Below are 15,108 nucleotides of genomic sequence, written 5' to 3' on the forward strand. Positions count from 1 at the left end.
CCATCGACCTAACAGATGACACACTGCATGGGATACTTGATGGTGATGGACCACTGTCTTAAAAAAATAGCAAGTCAGTGATACTTACCTGGCCAAAGATCCAGAGGAGTTAGCCGTGTTAGTCTGTAGTAGCAAAATCAAAAAGAGTTCAGTAGCACCTTTAAGACTAACCAATTTTATTGTAGCATAAGCTTTCGAGAATCAAGTTCTCTTCGTCAGATGCATGATCCAAAGCTTATGCTACAATAAAATTGGTTAGTCTTAAAGGTGCTACTGGACTCTTTTTGATTTTACCTGGCCAATTGACTGATCTCCCAGTCCTATTTTGCACTTTTTATTCTGCTTCTAGTAAAGGGGAGGGGCAGAGCTAAGTCCCTCCCTCTGATCACTGGACTCCATCCTCTTTCCCACTCTGTTCTCTGTGGGCTCAACTGTCGGTCGGCAATGCCTGATAAGATCTGAGGAGCAGAGTTGGGATGTCATAGCTGATTCCAGCCTCTGCTTTCGGATAGCGCGGTTCTATGCAGCCCTGCTCATCAACATGCTAGTTAAAGTGGTAGCGGGTCTACAGGAAGTAATGTTTTGAATTTCTGAGTGTTGAAGCCTGTGTGGGGGGAGAATATTCCAGTGGTAAACTGCTTTCCTCCAAAACAAATCTTGCGTTCGGTTTGTGTGCCGAATTCTGCTGTGCACGTGTCACAAGGTGTGCCTCTTTCCCCCCTCTTGCAGGGCGTAGCGGTGCTGGGGATTGCTCTCATTGCCATGGGGGAAGAGATCGGGGCTGAGATGGCTCTACGCACTTTTGGTCACCTGGTCAGTATGGTGTTTGAAAATGCTTTCTCCATTTTGAGGGGCAATGATATTAGAGCATTCTCATGTGCTGTGTCAGCTGGCCATGGGCAGACATGTAGTGTAGTGGATAGTGTCCAGCTAGGATCTGGAAGATAAAGATTCAGATCCCACTCTGAAATGGTTATAGATCCAGAGGTGTTAGCCGTGTTAGCCTGTAGTTGCAAAATAGTAAAAAGTCCAGTAGCACCATTAAGGCTAGCCAACTTTATTGTAGCATAAGCTTTTGAGAACCAGAGCTCTCTTCGTCAGACGCATGGAGGGTATGAAGAAACTGGCCAGAGATACACAGGTGGTGAGAGGAGGGAGGAGAAGGTGCAGGGAGTGAGGGCCATGTAAATGTAAGTCAGTTGCAAAAGTCATGGAAGAGGTGGGGTGCACAATCCAGGCTGGATTTCACTCTTAAATGGATGACTTTGGACCAGTCATCTACTGTCAGCCTATCCTGCCTCACAGGCCTGTTGGGAGGATAAAATGGAGAAGGGGAGCGTGATGTAAGCTGCTTTGGGTCCCTAATGTGGAGAAAATCGGGGTATAAATGACATAAGAAAATAAAAATGCCTGCTAGTCAGGCCTGATGAGGTAAATCTATCTGTGTGCTAATCTATATAAATGATTTGCCAGAGGTAAGCACTGTTTTATCCACTGGGCTGGTTCATAAAAAGCCATACGCTCTGGGCCAAGAACTCTTACCCTTCCCTGGCTACCTCCTGGTATACAGAGGGGCAACGGATTCAACCCAGTTCATATTCAGATACTGCTGCCGAGAAGTTCTTATAATCCATAGGTTGTCAACCTATTCTTTGACGAAAGTTACTTCTGGGTAATATCCAGACTTCCCTAGTTCATCCCCGAGAGCCCTAGAGAACAGGATGGGGATTAGGAAGGGCCCCAGAAATGAAGCTATCAGATAAACAGCACAGAGAAACAATCCCATGAAATAAAAGCTTTTTTAAAAAAAAGTCTAAAGCAAATCTTTTTACAGTTTCTTCCTGGGTTACCTAAGGGCATTCATGAACTGTTCTGTAGCAGCCGGTGAGCTACCAATAGCTCATGAGCTGCCTATTGAAGACTGCTATTGTAACAAAGTGCCGTGGACCTTCTGTACACAACGTGCTTTACCCCAGGCAGCATCCTACACATTGTTAGGATTTGCTTTTGCACCTCCCTACATGGCTGTGATAGGGAGGGGGGATAGAGAAGGCTTTCTGACTCCAGGTGAGCCCTTTGTCAATAATGAGACTGGGCCACATCTCTGGAGAGCCCTTAGTATACCTTGTGTAGTAAGAACAGTGCTAATTTTTACCTTGGGAAAGAGTTCTGAACTGAAAAGGTTCTGTGTGGAAGGAAGAACCTGCCCCACCCTGTTTTCTCTGCAGATTCCTGGACTTGTATCACAGAGGTCCAAAATGTTGCATGGCTTTGGTTTGCAGCCAGATCAGAATCTAGGGCTTTGTGGGTGGTCTGGAGTAAATCACGTGGATATTGCATTATCTGCAAAGAGGATATAGTATCAGGTGTGAGGGTGACTCGAATGAAGAAATGCTGCTGCTGCCCCCCTTTCCTCCACCGCCCTGCCAGCTATATGAAGGTGTGAGCTGGGAATATAACCTGAAATTGCTGAGGTGTTGGGGACAAGGGGCATGGTATGAAACTGAAGCATTGGAGATCAAAGCAACTGTGTTGATCTGCTGACCTTTTATGAGCCTGTGATTTCGTCCCCACCCCACCCCAGCTTGATGTTGCTTTCTGGCTCTGTAAAGCCTTTTTTACCTTGTGATGAAAACATTCCAAGTGCTGTCCTAGAAACCTGAATATTAGTTCCTGTTGCTCTTGCCAGCCCAGGAGTTGATGGGCGCTCTTTTAATCCTTTTCTTTGACTTCTGTTACAGCCTGTAGAAAGTAGACTAAGGTTGGGCCTATGGGGGTGAAATTGTGGTGGGCAAGGCAGTTGGATAGGGGCATACAATATTCTGCAGCTTACCTGCAGTCAAAGACAGTCTTGGTGGACCACCAGGGAATGTAAGCCTTCCTCTCTGTCTTCCGCAGCTGCGGTATGGGGAACCGACCCTTCGTCGAGCCGTGCCCCTGGCCTTGGCTCTCATCTCTGTCTCCAACCCCCGCCTGAACATCCTGGACACTCTCAGCAAGTTTTCCCATGACGCTGACCCAGAGGTGTCTTATAACTCCATCTTTGCCATGGGCATGGTGGGCAGCGGTACGTTCTTTTGGAAACTCGGGATGATGAGCAGTGCGTCATGGGCAAATAAGGGATGCCTTCCGGTGGTGTTACATGTGCCTTTCTAATGATCCCCAGTGCACTGTTGAACAAGCTGAGGCCAGACGTGGTTTGAGGACAAGACTGGCTTGGGGCGGGGAGGAGAGAAATGTGCAGCTGAGAGAGTACATAAAATATAAGGTGTCTCCTGGCCTACTGTGTTGCATCCTACAGCTCTCCTTCACAAATGATAGTGTGCCCCACCAGCTCAGTAGTGCGATGCTCTGTTAGCTGAGAAGTGTGTGTTTGGAAGCAATCGTCTCATGTCAGATGAAGAACTAGCATTTGCATTTTAGCAGGGCAGTGCGAGAGCAGGTGTGGATCCAGTGCTGAGCTAGGTTAAATTCTGGATCGTTCTGCTTTGGCGATCAGCCACGGGTAGCATGTGAAAAGAGATGAGCCAGTTCCAAAATGGGTGTGAAGATCTATTCAGAGGGATCGGCTGCTTCCTTCTCTTTAGAGAAAAGAAGTTCAGTGTTCATATGGCGAAATCAACATTTTAAGAGATGGAAGTACTTGTGGAATAACAACCTGAAGTGGAGATGTTTTATTATACCGTGTAATTAAGAAGAGATCCAAAGCACATGGCTTCGAATGTACAGGGTAGCATCACCTTTATTTTACTCTAGGGGTGTGCACCCGAAAAATATTCAGGAACTGTGGGCCCGGCTGCTGTTGCCGTTGTTCAAAGCTTCCCGAAGCAATACAAATCACTTCGGAAAGCTTTGCTTCGGGATTCCCGCATCGGCTCAGCAATGCTGAGGCTGATTCAGGAATCCTGAATCTTTACAAATCGGGCCCAATTCAGGTAAAAAACCTGAATCAGAAACCCGAATTACACATCCCTAGTTTACTCTCTTAGCTCGATTTGAAACACTGAGCTAACCAAGCTAAGGGCTTCTGGATCTTTGTGCATTTTGACATGCAAGACTTCTTGAATGAATGAGGAGTGGGGTCCATCTTCTCATTGCCTGAAACAGCAACCCAATGTCCTGTTCGTTTTAAGCACCCTTGCATTGTAAAAGCAGTTTGCTGTGTAGTGGAGGAGTTGTTCCTCCGGGTGGGGGAGAGGGTGAAAAGCCCCACTGATATTTGGATCTACCCCCAACGTTTTAAGCCTATCAGCGTGGGACTGAATTGCTGTGATCTGATGGCAGGGAAGGGTATCGGGGTGGAGGGAGAGCATCAGGTGCTTGAAGCTGCTTTTCTAGAAGCTCCAGCGGCGACCAGGCTAAGCGTTAGGCCTTCTTGCTCCAATTGCTTGTTGATGCCCGCTTTCTTAACCCCACAGGCACGAATAACGCCCGTTTGGCGGCGATGCTAAGGCAGTTGGCACAATATCACGCCAAGGATCCCAATAACCTCTTCATGGTGCGGTTGGCTCAGGTAATGGCTTAGCTTAAACTCTGAATCAAGCAAACAATTTAAGTTCGACGTTGGTTTTTGGAAACGGAGCAAGAACAGACTGGAAACGAAGTAAGGCCAGACCAGCAAAATCAGAGGGGTTTACAAAGAGGCTTGTGGTGGAGTGCTGCTGCTACTGGGAGGGGAATGTGGTGCGTGCATGTATACCTTTTTGCATACCTTCAGAAAAACCTTTGTGTAGCTATACATGCTTTGCAGCGGAAGAAAAATGGGCATGATTTACATATTGGTGTTTTTCTGTGGGTGCCATCCCGGTATGCAGCTTGGGAGTTAAGAGTAACTAAATCTAAAAAGGTTGGTGCAGCAAGGAGTTTCCGGTCTAGATCTTGCTAGAGAGGCAAATTCGAGAGACGAGGATGATGGGATGTGTATAGTTAAAAGATGCCTCCACAACTTTCGATTGCAAAGGGGCATTGCGGAGTGATAGCTTTTTGGGGAGAGAGAGGGTAGAGAGATTGGGGCATGATAGGCAGCAAGGAAGGGAAGGGTGGAGCCATTTAAGCAAACTTCTTTGGGACAGCTAGGGTGGCAGAGTTGGTGGCATATGTTAGGAGAGTAGGATAGAAAGGTTAAAGCGAGGCGAGCTTGAGGAGAGCTTTAAAAGCGAGTGTAAGGAGTTTGTGCCGAAAGCAGAAGGAATTTGAGGCAGTGAGAAAAAACTGAGCAATTGGAGAAGTAAGTGATCTTGCCTCCTGAGTTCCCAAATAACCAAGGAATGGATAGCATAGCACCAATAAAGGGAAAACCATCTCTTCCAACCTATTTGATTTCTTTGACCCCCTTAATGATCTTGTAGGCAAAGGGTGCTCTAGTAGCTTAAATTGGTCTTGGATTCTCAAGCACTGTATGTCAGAAGTCCCTCGCCGAAAGGACCTCTTAAAGTTCTGGAGGCAAAATGTGAAGGTATGAAAGACAAGTTTGCTGATAAGATTGAAGATTCAAGATAGTAAGTGCCAAAAGCAGAGGGAGAGGCCATCGAGAAGACTGGTTTAGAGGTGGTCTGGTCTCTTAAAGAGGGCACTTGGTGCAGCCCTCATCCAACTCTCCTCTAGGCAGGTTTGCATTATTTGTTTAAAAGCACCTGAGAGTGACGGCCTCTGTGCGTATGCAAAGCTTTTTGGGGAGGAAATCATGCTGGAAATGGCGATTGCCTGTTTGCCTTGGACATGTTTAATCAAAATATTATAAATATGTGATTTATAAATAATACCCAACTTGGGACCCATTACAATCACCTGTGTACAAGGTGAATTGTCTGTAGTTATTAGGCTAGGAAGCTCTCTGAACATTTATGCTCTGTGGTCTGGCAAGGAGCTACGCAGAGAGCCCTGAAGCCTGCCTCCCTATTGTTGGCAATCTGATTCAGCAACCGTTTTGAGATTCCAGTAACCCTTGATGAGATACTTAAGGGCTAGAAACTTGCCTTTCTAAAAGTCAGAAATGAGTTCTGTACCCAGTACCATTCTTTGCATTTCCCCTGTGCTTTCATGAAACCACAGCATGTGCGCACACACCACCCTAGGTACGATACAGTGAGCAAAAATACAGGAAAGTGCACCTAGAATCATGGGGAGTGGCTAATCTTCTCGAGGCAGAAGAGAACTTTGAGTGGTTTTTATGCCACTTACAGTCAAAATAATGCAGTTGCTTCTAATGGGATAGCCACATGCTTGGTATATTGTTTTCTTGACCTGCACGTGAACCTCCCTCCCTCTCAATGGCCTTGGTTGCAGAATGTGTGAAGTGGAACTCAGGTCGGAGCTGGGACACTTTTGTTCTTTATTAGGCAGTATACATGGTTGGACAAAAAAGTTAACGAAGAAGAGATTTGGAAGCTCAGTTCCTCCTCCTGCCAAGGGAGCACAACACACAGTGGCTTGTGTGGCTCATGTTGCGGGCTGCGTGTTGGCCAGATCAGTGATTGCGAAGGAGGTGACAAGGAATCATTCGCCCCAGTCATCGATCCCAACTTTATCAGCTTCTTAATCCGTTTTGCTTTGCAGGGCTTGACGCATCTTGGCAAGGGGACCCTCACCCTCTGTCCCTACCACAGTGACCGGCAGCTCATGAGCCAGGTGGCTGTGGCTGGCCTCTTGACCGTGCTGGTGTCCTTCCTGGATGTGCGCAATAGTAAGTACTGCCCCTGCAGTTGGAGCGCCTTCACTCGCCCCATCCATTGGAGCACTCTGAGAAAATTGCTCCTTTTCATTGGGTTAGAAAGCACCGCTTCCGTGTTTGAGTTCATTGCTCAAGGTTGGTGCTGTCAGTAAACAATTCAGGGACTGGACCCAAGAGGCAGTATTATGACCTTTACTTTCTTTGGGGTAGATTTTTCTTTTAATCTTTCCCTTACACCCTCTGGGTAGTTTGCTGCCATCAGGAATATATTATTCCAAGATATTTTATTTATATTTTCCCTTTGGTAACGTTCCAAAGCGTCAGGCTCCTTCGTGGTTCTATGTGGCCCTGAGGATAGGAATGGGATATAGCAATGACAGCTACTCTGGGATATAACAAAACAAAATAAATTTTTATTCAGTCAAGAAGCGTATCGGTTTCATAAACATAGTTCTCGGTTCTTAAAGTTACTTCATTTACTCTCATTCACACAGATCTCTTCTAAGGCTTCACACACAGCTAGCCTCTCTTTCTCTGACTCTCATTCACAGAAATATTAAACCTGCTCAGGCAGCACACAGCTGGCCTCCCTTTCCCTGACTGAGTGTCCTTTCACAAACATGCTCAGTTCAGGTTCCACACACGTCATATTTCTCTCATAAATCCTCCAATATACGCAGCCAGCACACAGCTAGCCTGCCTTCTTCTGACTGACTGCCACTTTTCTCTCTTTCTCTCCCAGTCTAAACTGCATTCACTCCGCCCACAATCTCAGTCAACCAATCATATCGCTCACTCATTCCTCTCTTTCACCCCCACTCTTCACCTAGCTCAAACCAAGCATTTAAAGATACATGCACCCATTTCTTGAAATCATTACAGGCAGCTTTTGTCCTTTGTGTCCAGCCGCTATTGCTGTTGTTTTCTGGCTGTTCTGACTTGATAGCGCCCTTCCGAAATCAGATAGGAACAGTGGGGGCCGGCACAGTCGGGGGGTCGGGGTCTGTTCCGAAAAAAGCCTTCCATGCAAAGGTCTCGTGATATGTAGAGGAGGAACCGCAGCGCCTGAAATCCCAATTTCCACTCCCCTCGCTTCTTCTGATAATGAGGCTGGGGGAGACCTCTGCCTGAGACCCCCGAGAACTTTAGCCTGACGAGGCTGGGCTGGGCGGTGTGTTAATCTTACCCAGTGTAAGGACATCCTTTGTATGCCTGAGCCTAGACTTCCGGTGCTGGCTCCTACTTCCCCTTTTGTCCTTGGACATGGGTCGTGGAGTTCCCTTTGTACCCATGGAGAACACGTACATTTCAATGGCCGTTTGGCAAAAGAGAACGAAACCAGATCCTGATCCTGTATCTTTTTGCTGAGAAAGGCTTAGTTGGCTGTCGCGAGGCTTGTATGTTTTGGTGCTTGGTTATATCCACATTCCAGGAGAGAGGGTGGGGGAACAAAGGTTTTTCAGTGATGTATACCTGTATTGTTTTTTAAAATGGTGTTTATCTGGTTGGAGCTAACACGGATACAGGGATAAAAATCCTTTCCTGATTATTTTGGCCACGCCTCGTCCTCCGAACATCATCATGTGGGATTTGACCCGATGTGGGCAGCATCAGTTCATCAGGCTCTGTAGTGCTGCCTGTTATCGGTCCAGTCTCCAGACCCCGAATCTTGTCCTCTGTTCTCTCCTAGTAATCCTGGGGAAGTCCCACTATGTGCTGTATGGCCTCGTAGCTGCCATGCAGCCCCGCATGCTAGTGACCTTTGATGAGGAGCTGCGCCCCTTACCAGTGTCTGTCAGAGTGGGGCAGGTAGGCAAGCTGTTTATGGGGAGCCAAAGCAGGGGAAATCCCTGTTTTGCTTGGTGGTGGCGGGGGTCCCACCCTTTGTTGGGCTGTTGCTCTTTCAACTGCCTACTTCGGGGTGGTCCTGGTTTGGGAACGGGGATTTTCGCTTCTTTGAGGTCACTGACAGGTGGTGATGAAACCCTGGTCATCACCTGGGGAGTGGGTAGGGACTATTGCAGATCACATGGTCTGGCTGCTGACTCTTAATTGGTGGCCTCCATTTCAGGCAGTAGATGTGGTGGGCCAGGCTGGCAAACCGAAGACGATCACAGGTTTTCAGACGCACACGACGCCGGTGCTGTTGGCCCACGGCGAGCGGGCAGAGCTGGCCACGGAGGAGCACCTGCCAGTCACACCCATCCTGGAGGGCTTTGTTATCCTGCGCAAGAATCCCAACTATGATGTCTGAATTTGTTGTGGTTTGGGGGTGGGGGTGGGGGGAGGGAGGGGGTCATGGCACTGTGCGGGGGAATTCTCCTGCTCCATCCATTTTTTTGTTACAGAAAACATCTTAGGAAAATAAACTGACTTCGAAATGAGTCCAACTTCTTGTTTTTCTTCAGCGAAGGGGCCTTAATTAGAAATTGTTTTGCCTTGACTTACAAGTGGGAGGGTGCAGATTGTAAGCTCAGAGCCTTACAGGAGGGTGTCGGTCGTTCCCAGATGGAAGTAGGATCTGGACAAGGCTTTTCAAAGGCTTGTGCAGCTGGCGTTGTTGACTGAACGCAGTGCCTCATTTTCATTCCAATATATGCTTTTTGCAATTTAAGAATAATTGTGGCAGAGGGTGAAGGAGGCCTTTTCAGAGGGTGCAGGCCAGAAGGCTGTAGATCACCACAAAGATGGACAGGAAACAGAAGCCAGGACCACTGGAAGATGTGGCCCCAAACTCAACCTTTGTCTGTTTCTATCTTCAGCCACCGCTGCGTTCTTAACTTTGTGTCAAAGGTAGATGTGAGGGCGTAACTGTTTGGCAATGGCATCCATGCCACCTATATGTAATACGTAAAATTCCTCATGTTTATAGTCAGAATTGCTGTTTCTTCCAGGTCAGAAATTTGGCTATTTGGGGGAAGGGTGCAGCAGCAGTATGAGTATTTCCTCCAGTTGCTTTCTTGTGAATGGCTTGGGGAGTAGCAGTAATGAATAGAACATCTGGACTTCATTTCCATGCACAGAAATGTTAACTGGTGGAGGAGGAGTTAAAAGAAACATGAGCATAGAGGAAGGGAAACCATGGGCTGGGAAGCACTACTGAAATAAACAGCTGTGCCTCCACACACTTAAGGTAGAAACGATTCTTCTGGGACTGCTGCTTTGATTGTCAGGGGTAAGGTTCTGCTGTCTCATGATAAGTGAATTGCTTTTAACGGGGGCATCTTCCTGTCAGCTCAACTGTAGTACCGTATGTTCCAGACATAAAGCCAGAAGGCCTTGCATGGCCCACGGCACCATTATCTCACACTAGGCAAAGCCCAAAGATGGTTCAAGGGATCAGGAAGCAAAGGGCTGTCTTGGCTCCCACTAGCTTTTCCTCCCCTCCCCTTGCAATTAGCAGTACAGGGAAAACGTAGCATGCGGCATCCTGAAGCAGCACAGAGTGGAATGTAGAGAGTACTTTATTAAAACACTTTGTACCTTACTAAAAAAGAGTCTCTGCTTTTGCAGCCAAAAACAGGGCTTTGGCCCAGGAGGGAAATAGCTTACATTTGATCTTGCTGGGGGAAAGCAAGATGGAGGTGTGTTGGGCGAGTGGTATTTTCTTTTTTAATCACTGGATCTGCTACTGTATGCATACCTGCAGATGTATCTTAGTCAAAAAATGGGCTGAGGCGCCTATGCATTTACAGCTCTCTTGATTACCTGGTTTGCCATGGCTTGTTTCAGAGCAGAACCACAAGTGACAAAAGGCACAGATTGGACACTTGTCAGCTTCCCTCAGGTTTTGATGGGAAATGTAGGCGTCCTGGTCTTGCAGCTTGGCTCTCCGACTGCTGTCCAATGGACTTTTCAACTGTCACTTGTCCAACATACCGCCAAGCTGCCTACATTTCCCATCAAAACTTGAGGGAAGCTGGCAAGTGTCCAATCTGTGCCTTTTGTCACTTGTGGTTCTGCTCTCAGTCATCTGCTTCCTAGAGGAAGGTCGCCAAGGTCCTCTTTCCCACTGTTTCCCCCATTTTCTTTCTCTTGAGAAGCTGCTACTAAATATTGGTTCTGTGAAAAGTGAGCTGTTCTGTTTTTTTTTTTAAACTACCGAACAAGCAGGTGGTGGCCTTCTCTCTCTTCCTTATTATGTGACGATGTGTGATTTCAAACAAAACGAGCATATCAAGGCTGCTAGTATACAACTCTTCTTCCTAACGTACTTGTGGTGTCCTTTGCAGAACTTTCTTTCAGAAGGGCACCATTCAGCCGATCAGAAGAGCCTGCAGGCTGAACAGAGGCAGTGCCAGAACAATTTCACTCCCTTTAATTTAGTGTTTGCACGCGCATCTAACCCAACTTGCGCTGTGGTATAAATACAGCCTTTAAACAATATACTTTTTCAGAATCTAGAATCTCAGCAAAGATGATACGATAGCACTACGTCTGATGCTGGTTAAAGGTGTATGTAAAACTTAACAGAAATATCCATTTTGGGCTCAATGAGTCTCTAGGGGAATATTGCTGTCCAGTGTAGCTGTGAGAAAAGTACTCAGCTGGCTCTCACTCTGTGTGTGTGTGTGTGTGTGCGCATGTGTGTTCTCCTTAAGTAGCACTGCCAAGAATGTTATTTTATATAAATCAAGCTGGCTATTAACCCCTTTAAAAAACTTTATAGGCAGCCACATGTTGGGAGGCTGGAAACGCTTGATACTCAGTACATATCTGTTGACTTCTCAGAGTGTACATTGTATCAATGGTTGATCCCCGCATCCTTTGTGGTTTTCTGACAGTCAAAACTTTAACTTCTACATCAATTGGAATGTGTAGCTAATGCTTTTCTTTTTTTAAAAAAAATGCCACTCTACGAAGGTGGAGGTCACGAGATGATCAGCCAAAGTTAACCACACAGCCCCAGAGTGATTTCTATACTTCCTCTTGCCAAAGCCTTGGAGAAGGGGGTGATGTATGACCACTTCCTAGAATACCTTGGGGTGTCTGAACTTCCTTCTCTAAAATAAACATAAGTGTTCCTTTCTGTTAGACTTGACATCTCTGCAACCGCCATTGCACCAAATGAAAAGACAGCAGCTGAGATTTATTTTGAGTGTATCGCATACACAATCCGTATGTGGCTTCTATGAATGAATAGGGGTGGAGCATCTTTTGCCATTTAATCCTGTCCATCTTGCTGCCCTATATGTATTTTCTTACATTCTACGGGCTGAGTGCAGTTGGACTCTTAAAAGATGTTTACCTTCACAGCAACTAGGTTAGACGCTTAAAACTACATGGAGCAACACAATTTGGGATTCTGCTCCCAACTCTCCTGTTTCAGTGTGCGACATGCAATAAGTAAGCTGCGCCTACCTGAGGACAGTTTTGCAGGAACAGAGATGGAGCTAAGCTTGAAGAATGCGTAAATACCTTGTTAGTGGCTCTGTTGGGAAAACAGGAAATTATCAGAACTGCAGCAACCATTTATTGTTAAATCTGCTACTGCACTGAATCATGTATACAGGAAATGATGGAAGGGTTTAGGGCCTGGGCACCACTGCAGAACCCAACAAAATAGGGGAAAGGCAAGGGCTACCATGCTTGACTCTCCTCCCAAAAGCCTAGAAGAATATTGGATTTTGTTCTGACAGGTTTGGGTAGCCCAGTTTGCCCTCTGTGTTTAAACTGTGCCTCCTGGGGGACTTCTGGTTCTCTTGTAAACCCAAGAATATTTAGAAAGAGGCAAGAACTGGTTGTATATGAATGTAGGCACTAAGGTTCTTTTTCATTCTGGGCTGCAGCTACAATGGCTCTCCAACTGACGGCTTTAACCGTTAACATTCTGAGATGACATTTTCGGCTTAATAGGGTTGTTCTGTTTATTTTTTGGTGGTAGTGGGGAATGATTGCAGAACATCCTGAGCCTAAGAGCAGCTGAAAATGGATATTGCTTACAGCACTGAATTAATAAAAAAAAAATCCACCCAAGACCTATTACGAAAGGAGGATCAAGATGGGGCACGGCTGGATCCCTGATGCCAACTGCAAAGGGGTATAGCTGTATTTGTTGTTGCCAAATCCAGTGGCACCTTAAAAAAACATTTCAGTGTGAGCTTTTGGGAGTCACAGCCCACCTTGAAATAAATGCTGTAGCAGAGTGGTTAAGAGGCTGGGCTGCAAATCAGCACTCTAGAGCCATGAGCCCAGCTGTATTGCGGGGATAATAACAACACTGACTTTGTTCACCCCTCAGCGTGGAGTGCTAATCTGGCCAGAAGAGCTGTAGATATGATCGTTGCTGCTGTTGTTTTATAGTTCAGGATCGCTCACTGTCACTGAGGTCCAAAGCGGATTACATACTGCAAGTGAATATAAGCGTCGTCGTTTCTATTTTTTTAAAGACTTTATTTTCCATTTTTAATTTAACCAAACAAAACAACACAGTAACAGTAACATAGTATGTGACAACGCTAATTGAATACACCATTAAGTTAGTAATCGGCACAGGTGAAAACAGTAAACATCCGTGTCAAATAATATTTGATGATAGCAGACATGCAAGTCAGAGAGATGATAAGATCGTGTAAATCATATTGTCAGGTATCCGCGAATGGTCTGTAGTTATAATTAAGATTGGGGAGCCACAAATTGGGTTGTTTCTGTTAATAGCAATGATAGTAATTTTTCTCAGTTGCCTGACGAATAGCCTTAATTTCGGGAGATCTCCAGCCCTCCCCTGGAGGTTGGCAACCTTCTGCCTCCAGCCGCCCTTGCTCCGGCCGGCCGGTGCAGCTTCTCCCACGTGTCCCTCCCAGACTTCCGCCGGCCGCTTTTTCTTTCACGGAAGCGGAAGTGTCTCCCGCCCACGTGACAAGCCGCCTCGTGGAAAGTCACATGGCGGAAGCGGCGCCGGGCGCGGTCACGTGGCGCCTTCTCCTCACGAAATACCTCGGCGGTCACGTGAGAAGGGCCCTCCTTTCCCCCCCAGGGCGGCCTCACGCCGGCCCCGCCCCTCCCTCTCCCCGTGACGGCCCCGCCTCTCCTCCTCCCTCCCTCGGAGCGGCTCCGGAAATGGTCGTGCTGGGCTGCGCTCCCCGGACCGAAGGAGACTGAAGGTAACCGCGCCGGGGGGGCCCAGCCGGGCCGAGGCGCCTCCCGGGCCTCGCCTCCTCTCCCCGCCCGGCCCGGCGCGCTCCGGCCGCCATGGCCCCCCTCCCTGCCGGGCCTCGCCTCGCACCACGTGGGAGGGCAGGCCTGGCGGCTCCGAGGCCTACCGCGGCCGCCGGCCCTGCCCTCGCCTGCCCTTCCGCGCACGTGTCCTCGGAGGAGCCGCGGCCGCCTCAGCCGCCCCTCCCCGCAGGGCAGCCCCAGGCGCAGCCGCTCCGGCCCGGGCCCGTCGGCTGCGGGGGGCCCCGAGCGGGGGGCTCTGTATAGGATCCCGCCCGCGGAGAGCCGACCGGCTTCCCCGCCCCGGCCCACCCGGAGGCCGAGCCCGTGCCCTTGGCGCGGCCTTCTCCCTTCAGAACTCTCCTCCCAAGATCCCGATCCTGCGCAGCCTGCACGCCAAAGGGGCAATCCTAGACAGACGTAACCCTGTGTAAGCCCTTTGGCCTTAGACTGGGCTAACTCCTCTTAGGATTACACTGTAAAATCAGCCTCTTCTCCCCCCATTTAGCGATCCTAAACAATCTACTCGGGAGTAAGCCCAGTTTGATTCCATGGGGCATACTCCCCGGAAAGTGGTCCTTTAAGGTCTTTCCAGGCATCTTGGGAGTAAGAAAGAGCTTTACGGGTACAGCTGGGAGTTCATACTTTTCCCCGTGCGATCCTAAGGAAACTTACTCCCGTCTAAACCCACTGATTTCAGTGGGCTTAAATGGGAGTAACTCTTTTTAGTATTGCACTGCTTGGGACCAAGGTTCTATAGGCAGTCTGCAGAATCCTGGTTTCAAGTAGATTCAGAGGAGTTAGTCATGTTAGTCTGTAGAAGCAAAAATAGAAAAGAGTCCAGTATCACCTTTAAGACTAACTAACTTTACTGTAGCATAAGCTTTCGAGAATCACAGTTCTCGAAAGATGCAAGATGCATCTGAAGAAGAGAACTGTGATTCTCGAAAGCTTATGCTACAGTAAAGTTGGCTAGCCTTAAAGGTGCTACTGGACTCTTTTCTAGTTTCAAGTGGATAGCAGTGTTGGTCCACAGTAGGACATCAGGATTGGAGTCCAGTGGCACCTTCGAAACCCAACTAGATTCCCAGGGCGTGAGATTTCAAGAGTTAAAGCTCCTTTCTTCAGATCCAGGGAGGAGTGGAGATGCCTAAGCCTTTATATCCTTGTCCTTTATATTCTTATCCTTTATATTCTTATCTTGCTATAGATTCCCATTTCTGATCTAATCAGGCAGCATTGTGCTTTTACACTCTGAGCCCCTCTTTGCTTCACCCCACCCA

General features: G+C 47.7%; 2 protein-coding genes across 3 annotated transcripts in view; both read left to right on the top strand.

Moving 5' to 3' along the window:
- The window catches only part of PSMD2 (proteasome 26S subunit ubiquitin receptor, non-ATPase 2), a 31,098-nt gene extending 22,044 nt beyond the window's left edge, over positions 1-9,054 (top strand). The window contains exons 16-21 of the mRNA XM_054983062.1: positions 730-813; positions 2,899-3,067; positions 4,419-4,513; positions 6,556-6,682; positions 8,361-8,479; positions 8,742-9,054. Of these exons, the coding sequence (XP_054839037.1) occupies positions 730-813; positions 2,899-3,067; positions 4,419-4,513; positions 6,556-6,682; positions 8,361-8,479; positions 8,742-8,924 (777 nt within the window). The 3' untranslated portion in view covers positions 8,925-9,054. The remainder of the gene's footprint in view (positions 1-729; positions 814-2,898; positions 3,068-4,418; positions 4,514-6,555; positions 6,683-8,360; positions 8,480-8,741) is intronic.
- Positions 9,055-13,694: 4,640 nt separating this feature from the next.
- Positions 13,695-15,108, top strand: part of EIF4G1 (eukaryotic translation initiation factor 4 gamma 1) — an 89,615-nt gene continuing 88,201 nt past the window's right edge. The window contains exon 1 of one of the 2 annotated variants that reach the window (XM_054983287.1): positions 13,695-13,773. The gene's annotated coding sequence lies outside the window, so the exon portion shown is untranslated. The remainder of the gene's footprint in view (positions 13,774-15,108) is intronic. The other variant, XM_054983291.1, reaches the window with a different exon arrangement.

The sequence above is a fragment of the Eublepharis macularius genome, chromosome 6, assembly GCF_028583425.1.
Source record: "Eublepharis macularius isolate TG4126 chromosome 6, MPM_Emac_v1.0, whole genome shotgun sequence".
NCBI lineage: Eukaryota > Metazoa > Chordata > Lepidosauria > Squamata > Eublepharidae > Eublepharis > Eublepharis macularius.